General features: G+C 51.3%; 1 protein-coding gene across 1 annotated transcript in view; it reads right to left on the reverse strand.

The window, feature by feature from the left end:
* Window positions 1-6,288: 6,288 nt before the first annotated feature.
* ZFC3H1 (zinc finger C3H1-type containing) overlaps window positions 6,289-12,475 on the reverse strand; it is a 51,254-nt gene continuing 45,067 nt past the window's right edge. The window contains exons 33-37 of the mRNA XM_029079308.1: window positions 10,587-10,687; window positions 8,325-8,426; window positions 7,732-7,771; window positions 7,341-7,403; window positions 6,289-7,211 (exon numbers count right to left, since the gene is read on the reverse strand). Of these exons, the coding sequence (XP_028935141.1) occupies window positions 7,074-7,211; window positions 7,341-7,403; window positions 7,732-7,771; window positions 8,325-8,426; window positions 10,587-10,687 (444 nt within the window). The 3' untranslated portion in view covers window positions 6,289-7,073. The remainder of the gene's footprint in view (window positions 7,212-7,340; window positions 7,404-7,731; window positions 7,772-8,324; window positions 8,427-10,586; window positions 10,688-12,475) is intronic.

Consider the following 12,475-nt stretch of genomic DNA (forward strand, 5'->3'; position numbering starts at 1 on the left):
GTGAAGCGCTTACTATGTGCCAAGCACTGTTCTGAGCGCTGGGGTACATACAGGGTAATCAGGTTGTCCCACGTGAGGCTCACAGTCAATCCCCATTTTCCAGATGAGGTAACCGAGGCACAGGGAAGTGAAGCGACTTGCCCACAGTCCCACAGCTGCCAAGAGGCAGAGCCGGGATTCCAACCCATGACCGCTGACTCCCAAGCCCGGGCTCTTTCCACCGAGCCAGGCCGCTTCACATATCTATAATTTATATTAATGCCTGCGGCCCCCTCTAAGTCGTTGCGGGCGGGGAATGCGTCCGTTCTTGTTATATTGAACTCTCCCAAGCGCTTAGTACAGTGTTCTGCTGTACTCAGTGAATACAACTGAATGAAGAAATGAACATTCTTCGCCGAAGTACATCGGGATGTCATCTATCTCGCCGCTAGCCTCTCAGCCACGTCCCACCTCTGGCCCGGGGTGTCACCCTCTTCATATCCGACGGGCGATTACTCTCCCCGCCTTCGAAGCCTTATCGAGGGCCCACCTCCTCCAAGAGGCCCTCCCTGACTAAGCCCTCCTTTCCTCCTCTCCCCCTCCCTTCTGCATCGCCCTGACCTGCTCCTTTTATTCACCACCCCCCAGCCCCACAGCACCTGAGTACATAATCCATAATGAATTTATTCACGTTAATGTCTGCCTCTCCCTCTAGTCTATAAGTTCACTGTGGGCAGGGAATGTGTCTGTTGTTGTGTCAAACCCTCCCAAGCGCTTAAGAAAATGCCCTCCACACGTAAACGCTCAATAAATTCTTTGGATTTGAAAATCTCTTGCTTTGGAAAGCAATCTGCTACGTGCTTCTCTTTCAGTCAATAGGCACTTTGAACCCAGACAAGTCAAAAAGGAGAAAAAAATGGGCTTTGTCTCTTCCGATTCCAACGTCTAACACTTCAGAGAAAGAGTGATACACCGGCAGGCAGTTCTGAAAAGAAAAACAAAGCAGAATGGGCATCTTTCTTTGGCCGAAAGTGCTCAGCAGGTGCTAACCGATTCCTTCACGAACCTGTGCCCTCGAAATTTACCGCAGGCAAAAATGTTTGAAGCTGCATTCACGGCTTCCTGAAATAGAGTGGGGAAATGTAAAACATAAAAAAAACCCTTTGAATAACCTGAATAATAGGATTTAAGGAAATCATTATCCAAGAGGGTCAAAATCCTCTTCTCCGTGATATCGATGAGCTACTTATTTAGATTCCCTCTTTCGGTCTTACTTCCCTGTTTTCCATTCTATTTAATCTGCCGGAGACCAAATTTACGCTCTGTTTCAAGGAAAGTTTATAGAGGCTTGGCTATTGCTGAATATGATGTGTAAAGACGTACTTCATATCTTCTAGAAGACCGTATTTTCCCACAAATCAGAAGGCATCTTCTAATGTAATTTATATAAAAAGCAGATATTTTGAAATACCGGTATCTGGAAAGATGACAACGTCCTGGACCTCTTCCTTGTCTTGCCGTCATGGGTAGCCCCGGGAGCTGGGTTTCAGCTTGAGACCAATCGATCCGCGGTATTTCTTAAGCGCAGGGCGCTGTATTAAGTGCTTGGGAAGAGTACAATCCAGCAGCGGTGGTAGGTACATATTGCCTACTCACAAGGAGCTGACAGTCAAGCAGGGAGACCGACGTGAAAATGGATGACGGTTGTGTACTGAAATGCTGTAGGACTGAGGGTGGGCTGAGTACCAAGTGTCTAAAGGCACAGATCCAAATGCTTAGAGAAGCAGCGTGGCTCAGTGGAAAGAGCCCGGGCTTGGGAGTCAGAGGTCATGGGTTCGAATCCCGGCTCGGCCACTTGGCAGCTGGGTGACCGTGGGCGAGTCACTTCACTTCTCTGGGCCTCAGTTCCCTCATCTGGAAAATGGGGATTAACTGTGAGCCTCACGTGGGACAACCTGATGACCCTGTATCTCCCCCAGCGCTTAGAACAGTGCTCTGCACATAGTACGCGCTTAACAAATACCAACATTATGATTATTAAGTCAGTAAAGTGCTCAATAAATGCACCGCTTCAGCTGATAGTGCCAATTGGCACAGACCCAGCCGAGCCCCGGAGTCGACTGAAATCTGACAGGGAGCGCTTTCTGATTTTCATAAAAATGCAAGATTCCATTCTCAGTTCTCTGTAGGACCCGCGTTGGCATGGATGAGGGGACGTGGACCCTGGGGTAGGAGCGGCTCTGGGGATGAGAGGCTTATTTTTGTTTGATACCCCAGTTATTTCAATTAATCAATATATTTATTGAGCGCTTGCTGCGCAGAGCGCTCGGGGGAGAATTAGCCTTTTCGTTCCCCTCCCGTAACGGGCTTACAGTCCAAGGGGGGACGGAATTTATAATAAATCTACGTACAAAAGTGCCGTGGGGTTGGGGAACATAGATGCCCAGAGGTCTCAGATCCACGGAGACACCTGGCGTGGGAGGGAAGCTTGGTGCCGACGGAGTCGGGAACGAGCCGGAGCGGAGGAGCGCGGCCACGGGTGACGTGTCTGCCTCCCACCCGTCTGCGCCTACCCGATCCACCTTGCGATGAGCTTGCTCGCCCTGCGGGCCCTGGGTCAAAGGCTGCAGTGAGGGGGACACCGCAGTCCTGCCCTCTGCCCGGTCCCCAGCCGTAGGATCGCCAACTGCCCCGCTCGAAGACGCGAGGAAGACTCGCCGCTCCTTCCCACCCCACCGCGTCTGCCAGTGGAATCGGGTTCTTTCCTATTTGCAGATTTGTTCTCCGGAGGCATCGGTCTTCACTTGCCCACGGCCGGCTAGAAGTCGCCCTTGCTTACGGCTCCGATCCTCCCGTCTTTAAGCCCGGTCTATAACCGCAGGGTTTAACGACAGCGGTTATTTCTTCGATCCCTGGCCTCCGGCCTCCCCGCGGCTGCTATTGCTTAGAAACTTTTGCCTGAGCATTAACCGCTCCCTATATTCCTGATGCTGTGATGATAATATTCGTGAAGCGCTTACTAGGTGCCAAGCCCCGTTCAGAGCACCTGGATGGATACAAGGCGATCGGGTCGTCCCACGTGGGGCTCGGTCTTAATCCCCATTTTCCCAGATGAGGTAACCGAGGCCCGGAGAGGTGAAGCGGCTTGCCCAAAGTCACACAGCTGACCAGTGGGGAAGTCGGGATCAGAACCCACGACCTCCGACTCCCAAGCCCGGGCTCTTCCCACTTAAGCCGCGGTCCGACAGATGGAAAATCAGTTTTTAAATCGCATGTCTTATTTTTACTTTCTCACCTCTAGACTTGGAGGACTACAATAATGTTGGTATTTGTTAAGCGCTATGTGCAGAGCACTGTTCTAAGCGCTGGGGTAGATACAGGGTAATCAGTTGGGCCCACGTGAGGCTCACAGTCTTCACCCCCATTTTACAGATGAGGTCACTGAGGCACAGAGAAGTTAAGTGACCTCCCCACAGTCACACAGCTGCCAAGTGGCAGATCTGGGATTCGAACTCATGACCTCCGACTCCCAAGCCCGGGCTCTCTCCACTGAGCCACGCTGCTTCTCTAGTGATTTTGAACCTACGAACTTCCAAAAAGCACGACATTTCCCACCAAGTAAAGCCCACGTCTACCCTTCCTGGGGGGAAGGAAACTGAAGGTTGATGTATCTTTCCTTCCGAGGCAGTACGGAATCAGAGCTCCCACACGGCTCCTGTGGGTCACCTGGGGAGTTTCCATCAGAAAAGGCCCTAGACGGTAAAATACCATTTACGGAGAATGACGCTGCCCCTAATCTGGCAAAGCTTTAGTTGCTTCTCTCCCTCCCCAGTCCTCCCTCCCCGAGAACAACAAAAAAAAACTGAACAAAAATCTCCTTCACCGCGCTGCTTGCTTTTTCTGAAGTTGAAAAAAAAAATATTCATTTTGGCAAATCCCCAGACGGGCTTCCCTCGGCGTCACCCGAACTGAATACGTGCGGTCGCACCCGAAGGCACCGTCAGCGGGGAAGTTCCCTTTCGGGCAGGGGCGCGGCGACGCCGCGCACAACGCGAAGGCAAGAGGCTTAAACCGTAGGGGTCGGACCACCGGGGAGGTGAGCGGGGGCCATCTCGAACACGGGGACCGAGCGATCCCAAAACCCACGTCAGTGAACGATTAATCGAATCCCGTCGGTTTTGTCTTCACATCACTGCTAAATACGTATATATCTATAATTCTATTTCTTTACCCTAATACCCCTTTGTTTTGGTGGGTACCTAATTTTATTGATTTATATTGATGCTTTTGATGCCCGTTGACTTCTTTTGATGTCTGGCTCCCCCCTTCTAGACCGTGAGCCCGTTGTGGGCAGGGACCGGCTCTCTTTATTGCCGAACTGTACTTTCCGAGCGCTTCGGACAGTGCTCTGCACACAGGAAGCGCTCCACAAATTTGGCTAAATGAATGAACTCCGGGTGGGGCAGAAAAATTTAAGGAAAAACGGAGAGTTCTGGTCACGCCACTAATCCCAACTATATTCTTTTTGAAGCAGCGTGGCTCAGTGGAAAGAGCCGGGGCTTAGGAGTCGGAGGTCACGGGTTCTAATTCAATAGTATTTATTGAGCGCTTACTATGTGCAGAGCACCGTACTAAGCGCTTGGGATGAACAGGTCGGCAACAGATAGAGACGGTCCCTGCCCTCTGACGGGCTTACGGCCTAATCGGGGGAGACGGACAGACGAGAACAGTGGCGATAAATAGAGTCGAGGGGAAGAACATCTCGTAAAAACCGATGGCGACTATATAGAATCGAGGCGATGTACATTTCATTAACAAAATAAATAGGGTAATGAAAATATATACAGTTGAGCAGACGTGTACAGTGCTGAGGGGATGGGAAGGCGGGGGGAGGAGCAGAGGGAAATGGGGGGAAAAGAGGGTTAAGCTGCGGAGAGGTGAAGGGGGGGGCGGCAGAGGGAGCAGAGGGAGAAGGGGAGCTCAGTCTGGGAAGGCCTCTTGGAGGAGGAGAGTTTTAAGTGGGGTTTTGAAGAGGGCAAGAGAATCAGTTTGGCGGAGGCGAGGAGGGAGGGCGTTCCGGGACCGCGGGAGGACGCGGCCCGGGGGTCGACGGCGGGATGGGCGAGAGAGGGGGACGGTGAGGAGGTGGGAGGCGGAGGAGCGGAGGGTGCGGGGTGGCCAGTGGAAAGAGAGAAAGGAGGAGAGGTAGGAGGGGCAAGGGGATGTAGAGCCTTGAAGCCTAGAGTGAGAAGTTTTTGTTTCATGCGGAGGTCGACAGGCAACCACTGGAGGTGTTTAAGAAGGGGAGTGACAGGCCCAGAGCGTTTCTGCGGGAAGATGAGCCGGGCAGCGGAGTGAAGAATAGACCGGAGCGGGGCGAGACAGGAGGAAGGGAGGTCAGAGAGAAGGCCGACACGGTAGTCTAGCCGGGATATGACGAGAGCCCGTAGCAGTAAGGTAGCCGTTTGGGAGAGGAAAGGGCGGATCTTGGCGATATTGTAAAGGTGAGACCGGCAGGTCTCGGTAACGGATAGGATGCGCGGGGTGAACGAGAGAGAGGGGTCAAGGATGACACGGAGATCGCGGGCCCGAGAGACGGGAGGGACGGTCGTGCCATCCACGGTGATAGGGAAGTCTGCGAGAGGACCGGGTTTGGGAGGGAAGATGAGGAGCTCGGTCTCGCTCAGGTTGAGTTTTAGGCGGCGGGCCGACATCCAGGTGGAGACGTCCCGGAGGCAGCAGATGCTAATCCCCGCTCAGCCACCTGTCAGCTGTGTGACTTTGGGCAAGTCACTTCACTTCTCGGTGCCTCAGTGACCTCATCTGGAAAATGGGGATTAAGGCCGTGAGCCTCACGCGGGACGACCCGATTACCCCGCACCCACCCCGGCGCTTAGGACGGTGCTCGGCCCACAGCGAGCGCTTAACGAATACCGACGCTATTATCTTTGCCGGCGCTCAGCACGGTGCTCTGCATTCGCCCAACACCCAACAAAGCCTACGGGCCCCCGCGGCAAGCAGCCTCGGTCCCAGCCTAGGAATCCGTTGGACGGCGGCAGATCTTCCCCCTCCGGTTCGAAATCGCCCCGGTCTTGCTGCGGCGGTAACCCCGCGCTGCTGAGAGGGGCTCCTCGTCCCCCGAAAGTTCCGCCGGTGAGATCTCCGGCTTTCGGGCAGCGATTCGCGTGCCGACCCTTTCCCGGGTTGGAAGGCAAAAGTGCATGGATAACAAAGACAGCCGTTTCTTTTTGAGAAAGTGAACTTATATTCAAAATAGTCGTGTATAAAACAGTCTGCGATACAAAGCCGTTCAAATGTTAACCGTTCTTTAAACTGTTAAACTTTATTATAAATTAAAATTTCTTTACAAAAAAAATTGCACATAATAATCGACCACTCTTAGGTTCTGATGCACTGGCATTTGCGATAGTTTCTTTACTCTTCAAGTCGAACAGTCTCGGCAATGAGTCCACAATGCGGAGAGGGCAGTAAACCACCCTCTTTTAGGGCCTTCAAGTGTGACTAGCGGACCTGAGGCCAAGGCCGTTACACTTTCCTTAAGACTGGCTGCTTTTGGTTTAAATCCTGTAATGCAGAATCTCAAAAGGTTCAAAAAAGGGAAAAGCAAAGGGGACTGCTTGCTCTGTACTGTAAACACAGCCCCAGGAAACTAACCCAAACACAAATCTCTTGAGCACCAGAGAGTGGGGCGGGTGAATGAGGAACAACGGCACGACATCGGGGGAGGAGGGATGGGGGGAGGGGAGGGGAGGAAGAGGGAGATAAAAGGAATAAAATAAAATAAACATCAATGTCAGTCAGTCGGATGAGCTATACTTACGTACATGATGTTATGAGAATCTGGCAGGACCCAGAAGCAAGCCAAAGAGGGAGTTCATTTATCCAACCGGAGAGGATTAGGCTCGTGACGCCCGGTTTCACGGACAACAGATTGCAGGGATTCGGTGGGACCGCCGGAGCGGGCCTCTGTCTTACCCAGGCCTCGGCATGGGATCAGCCTAATCTTGAAGAATCATTCGAATGATTTTTGGCAATTTACTAATAGGCTCTATAGGCCCGACTGCACGCGGCGTTCAGTGATTCTTGCTCTCTGTTTTGTAAAGGTTTAAATTTAAGAGCTCATTTAGGCTGACTCCAATCTCTTGGCACTTGGAAACTAGTTTTCTCAGGTTATCGGTTTTACCTCCTCCTGATGCTTCGAACAAGAGTTGCTGCAAGAGACGGGGAAGGGGACAGGTCAGACCCGGGCCCAGCCTGGGCATCACCACATCGACGGACGTGGCACATGCAGAAAATTTTGTGCGGAAACATCGAGTTGAAACAGAAAGTGAAAACATTACATCTTTCCACAGGGTTGCACACAGAGGTAACTTCTGAAAGGCTCTCTGATACAAACGGTGGACCTGTAAGAGAGGAACGGCAACTCCGCGTCACCGAAGCCCATCGGGAGAGACTCCGACGGCGCAGACTGCCGTCCGGTCTAATAACCCACCCCACCCCCCCCCACCCGCCCCGCGTAACGACCGACCCCGTCGCGCGGCGTAGCTACGGAGACACCACGCCACGCGGGGCTCTGACTTCCATTTCCCCAGATTCGGTGGGAGACTCGGAAAGCTAACCCCGCGGTTTCTCGCTCCGATTCCGGGTCGAGAGCCGAGACCCGGGGCGGATCCCGCTCTCTACTGAGAGGCGGTTTGAAGAAAGCGAGCAGTTCGGTCATCGGCAGCTTACCTCTCTCTGTCCCTTTAGAAAGCACTCGGCAGCAATGGCTCTGAGAAAGAAGGAATATAAAAAAGGGGAAAAGAAATTACATATCTCTGTACATTAATTCGATGCCATTGCTGGAACAATACTGATTTCGGGGATCAGAGCGCAAAACTCCCTGAAAGGAACAGGAATCTAACTTCCAACCGAAGGGAACCTACAGCGAAAAGAGAAATTCGACAATTTTTTTTCTTTTTTTAACGGCTTCACGTCAGTGAGAGAGCAATAAAGAAGATCGACCCAAGGGTAAGACCTCCTAAGACGGGGGCCGAGGAGCACTAGAGAAAAACCACCCTGTAAGTCACGTACACCAAAGCGGAAATTCTGCCCCCGCCCCCCCAACACGTGGATTTAGATGCTTTCTCTGCATCTTTTCCTTCCCGGAAGGCCTAACCCTTCCTCTCATCTGCACCCATCAGCCGGGGCGGAGAAACTAAAATTCTGGGGGGGAAGAATCCTTTAAAGACCAAGAAAACACCGTTTTCCAGTTTACCTGTGCGTTGCAAACCTTACAAACAAAAGCAATGGCTAGGAAAACAGTTATAGGATTGTTGCATTACATTTTCCAGATGGCCAGGCATGTTGGGATATTATACGTAAACATCTTGGCTTGCAGTTTCAGAATCTGAACATTGTTCTCTTCCCATTCTTGCTGGAGTAGCCTGTGAAGTACATTCAGAGAAGTGAAAGCAACATTGAAGTCACGCACCATCCCCGTACCCTAAGGGGTCTCGTCTGACCAACTGAGGTTTTAAATGATTTATTTTCCCCCAAAAGCCCCCTTAAACAGCACCCAGGAATATCGGCCGAGAAACGCGGCCGCAAGCCGAGTGGGCTGTCGGCTGCCCTTTGGCGGGAAAGCACACATCAAACCTCTTCCCGGGGCAAAAGTGACAGCGTATAACAGCGTACCCGTCAACTTTTCCACAGGCGCTTATTGTACCTACGTATTTCTCCTTCACACAAGCTTCTAAAAAAATACACGGCATATCTGAAAAGGGAATACGGATGCTACGTTTTCCGTGGAAACGAGAGAACGCATCCTAAGTGCTCCACGGACTACAAAGTGGATCAGAACCCTAGGAAAACTGACGTTTGTTTCCCCATTAGAAGAATCCGGCGGGGCCTAAAGACGAATGGGGGCAAACAAAACGGTCTGCTGAGAAGGATCGACAACTTGTTCGCATCCTACACGGTCCACGCGTGTTTCTTTCCCCCCCACTTTGGAGCAACGGCTGCGTGGGAACTCTGCCTTGTACCCCAAGGTCACCAGGGACTCCTCCTGTCCCAACAGGGACATCCCGGCCCTCACTTCCCGCATGCCCCGAGCAAGCTGCAAGAGGAGGGATTTAGAAGCGGAGGCGGAAGCAGAAGCGGCATGGAGCCTGGGAAGGTTGTGATCGTGGCCGGACCCTGGGCAACGAAGCCGCCGAACTCTGAGCCTGGTCCTTCACGGTGGGTTTTTTTTCGCATTCTTACCGTTTCATCTTCGGTGCCTGTCACTAAACCCCTCCTCATCATTATTCTTAGACTGTGAGCCGGCCCCTCCAGTGCTAAGGGCGGGTCTAATTCTCACCCCTGTATTCTCACTCTAGCGCCTTCCACCCAGAAGGCGCTTCCAAAGGACTACCATAGATGCCGACTTTTCACTTTGAGCCTGGAGGTGGGAAGGGGGCCAAAGACTGGGTGGGTATCAAGCTTGTCACGTGTTCACGAGCCAGAATTATATTGCATTTATTATAAATTGCGTTAAAAATTGTATTTATTAAGCGTCCACCGGGTGCAGAGCGCCGTACTGAGCGTTCGATGAGCAGGCCTGGGAGTCTAGCTCAAAACGACGTGGGGGTCTTTGCTCCTGTGCCCTAGTCGAGTGAACGCACGACTGCTATTAAAGTGTATAAATTGAGGCTGTATAAATTAAAAATATTAACATTTGCCTCTGGTCTGGCTTTGCCCTCTTTTACTCCCCGCAGATTATCTTACAGCCTCTAGGTTTCAAATGATTTTGGTGGTCAACCGACCACGAGTGAGCCCACGAAATCCACTCTAGGCCCTCCACTGCTATCTCTGTTGGCCCACTTGACGCTAAGTACAGTCCCAAGGAGCTCAACCTCGATCCAAGACATCTTTACAGAGCTCCAGGTAGGCAGAGTCCGCTCCCTCACGCAAAGCGGGTGAACGTCGGGAACGCTTTCTGCGCTCTTATCTGGATTCACCTCCAAGACCCGTGACCGGCAGTTGGTAAAAGCTGGGCTGAATTCAATGGAAAGTAGGGGAAATGCATTTAATTTGTGAATCTAAAGGTTTAGAAACCAGACCTCCGGGGGAGCTTGAAAAAGATTCCGGGGTTCCTGCTCTAAGAGACTGTAATGAAGGAATCCATCATCTCCCAGTTGCCAGAAAGGCCAGAACAAGGACATTCACTCCAGGCCCTTGGGGGGGGGGGGGGGGGGGGGGTGACTTTTTGAGCTGAGTTCCAGGATTGTTCACTCCAGTTCTCTGACAAGACTTCAAGCTTTTCCAATCAGGGTCGGAAAGGTACGAGAATGAAGCCTGGGCCTTCCCATACTCATTCCTTCTAAAACCTCGGCCCACTTTCCCGCCCTGGGCCCAAAATGAAAAGGAGGCACCTGTGAACAAGAGACCCGGTTGGGGGGATGATGGGGGGGGAAAGGGGAGGTGTAGAGGAAATCGGATGATCTAACGACACAAAACGTAATTTTTCTGCTCTCCCAAGTTATGCCGTCACACCCAAGGATCTCCTTGGACGCACGGACAGCGGTAGGAGAAGAACGCCGCGACGATCTTCCCCGCTATCTTACCTTAGTGCAAGTCCAGAATTGGTAGGCATCGTAGAGCAAAACCGTTCCAAGATTTTGGAATGCTGGGACTTCGGAACACAGCTCAAATAATAGAAAATCACCTGGAAAATTCAGGTTCCCAAAATGAAGGCAATTAGTAAATGAGTGCCTGCGAGTCTGCCAACCAAAACAAAGTGATCTTTAAGACGGTGTGTGTTTTACTGATAAAACGCCTGGGAGTCTGACAACAAAAACATGATCTTTAAGACGGTATGTGTTTCACGGATAAAATTAACCCAAGAATTCATGCCATTCTTCCAACGGCCCAGGGTATTGCCTAGAGTCAGCACTTTGTACTGGTGGGCTATTTGGATACTGCTCCATAAAAGGAGGTGATGCGGCCTAGTAGTCAGCGTTACTTCCATTCTTGAATCCAGGATCTGATGTATGCTTTCAGGTTAAATGACACAGCTCATATTTTCCTATTTGGTTTATAAGGAGCCTGACAATGACATTAAGGAGCATTAACTACTACCGTGGCTGGAATCCTTGAACAAAGGGCTTCATGAAAGAAGGATAAAGAAGGATTTTTCACTGATTACAAATCCAACCTTGAGCCCTGTGCCTCAGTGGCACATTTAAAAACTTCCCCTTCCATTTAAAAAAAAAAAAAGGCTGAAATACCCTCCACGACAGTTGGAAGGGTATCTCGAGTTCAATGCACTGTAGGATTAAACTTGGAGTTAACACTAGGGCTAGTAAAGAAATTCTAAAATCAATTCCTCACCCTTTCACCTCAAAACCCCGCCCCCCAAATTTGTGTGTATATATATATATATATATATATATTTATATAAATAAACATATAAAAATATGTATATACAAGTTGGTTACGATCCTTATTTAAGCATTTTGAGCCATTTGGACATTGCTTAATGTAAAATAGGAACAGATCGTGAAACTTATCAATGCTATAATATATAAACTCATCGATTCTAACATAATAATAATATATATTGTGTGTGTGTGTGTGTGTGTGTGTGTATGGGATGGGGTCAGAGGCACAGACGGAGGGGGTAAATTTGAAGAGGAGGAGGGAGATCTCTTGCAATACAGCCGAGAAGGATGGGAGAGTTAAAAGAGGGAGCAGGAGGAGGGTGGGACTGGAGAGCAGCAGGGAAGAATTTAGACAGATGACACATGATGGTGGTTTCGGGTGAATCGATGAAATAGGTGGTTAAACGTCCGAATCGGCTGGCGAGTCGATATGGGTGGAGAAGTCAAGTCGCTGGGAGGGGGAGAGGGCAGATTCAGGCAGAAGGGAATGAGCTCGAGATGAACGAGGCGGGTCTGAGACGTGTGGATTCCGCCAGTAGCACTCTGCGGCTGGTTTACAGGAGCAGTGGGAATGTACTGCTCCGGTGATCCAAGGCTGTGGGCTGGAGGTACGAGAACGAAAGAGGGACGGGGAAGCGAGGGAGTTGAGTTCGGGGGATGGGCGGAGCTGAGGGTGTGGATTTGTGCAACGAGTGGGGGTAGGTTGGGTACGGCGACCCAATGGGGCACGACGACTTCGGAAAACGGGACGGATCGAGAGACCAGAGCTTTCCGTGGGGGAACGGGACTGATCTGCAAGGGGACGACGGGGTGGGACGGGGCAGGTGAGGACACTGTGGTCAGAGGGTGGGATTTCAGAGTTGGGTGAGGTTAGAGACTGTACGGCGTCCAGGCAATGAGAGCGAGCATGCGTCCAGGTCGGTGAGAAGGTGAGATGGGGAGGAACAGACAGTCGACGGAGTTGAAGAGTGAGAGGAGGCGGGTGGCTGGAAGGTCTTCACCATCAGGAACATCCGCAAGGATACCGGAGTTGCCGAGGATCATTTGAGGGACAGAGAGAGAAGGAACGTGAG

The sequence above is a fragment of the Ornithorhynchus anatinus genome, chromosome 14 (assembly GCF_004115215.2).
Source record: "Ornithorhynchus anatinus isolate Pmale09 chromosome 14, mOrnAna1.pri.v4, whole genome shotgun sequence".
Classification (NCBI taxonomy): Eukaryota; Metazoa; Chordata; class Mammalia; order Monotremata; family Ornithorhynchidae; genus Ornithorhynchus; species Ornithorhynchus anatinus.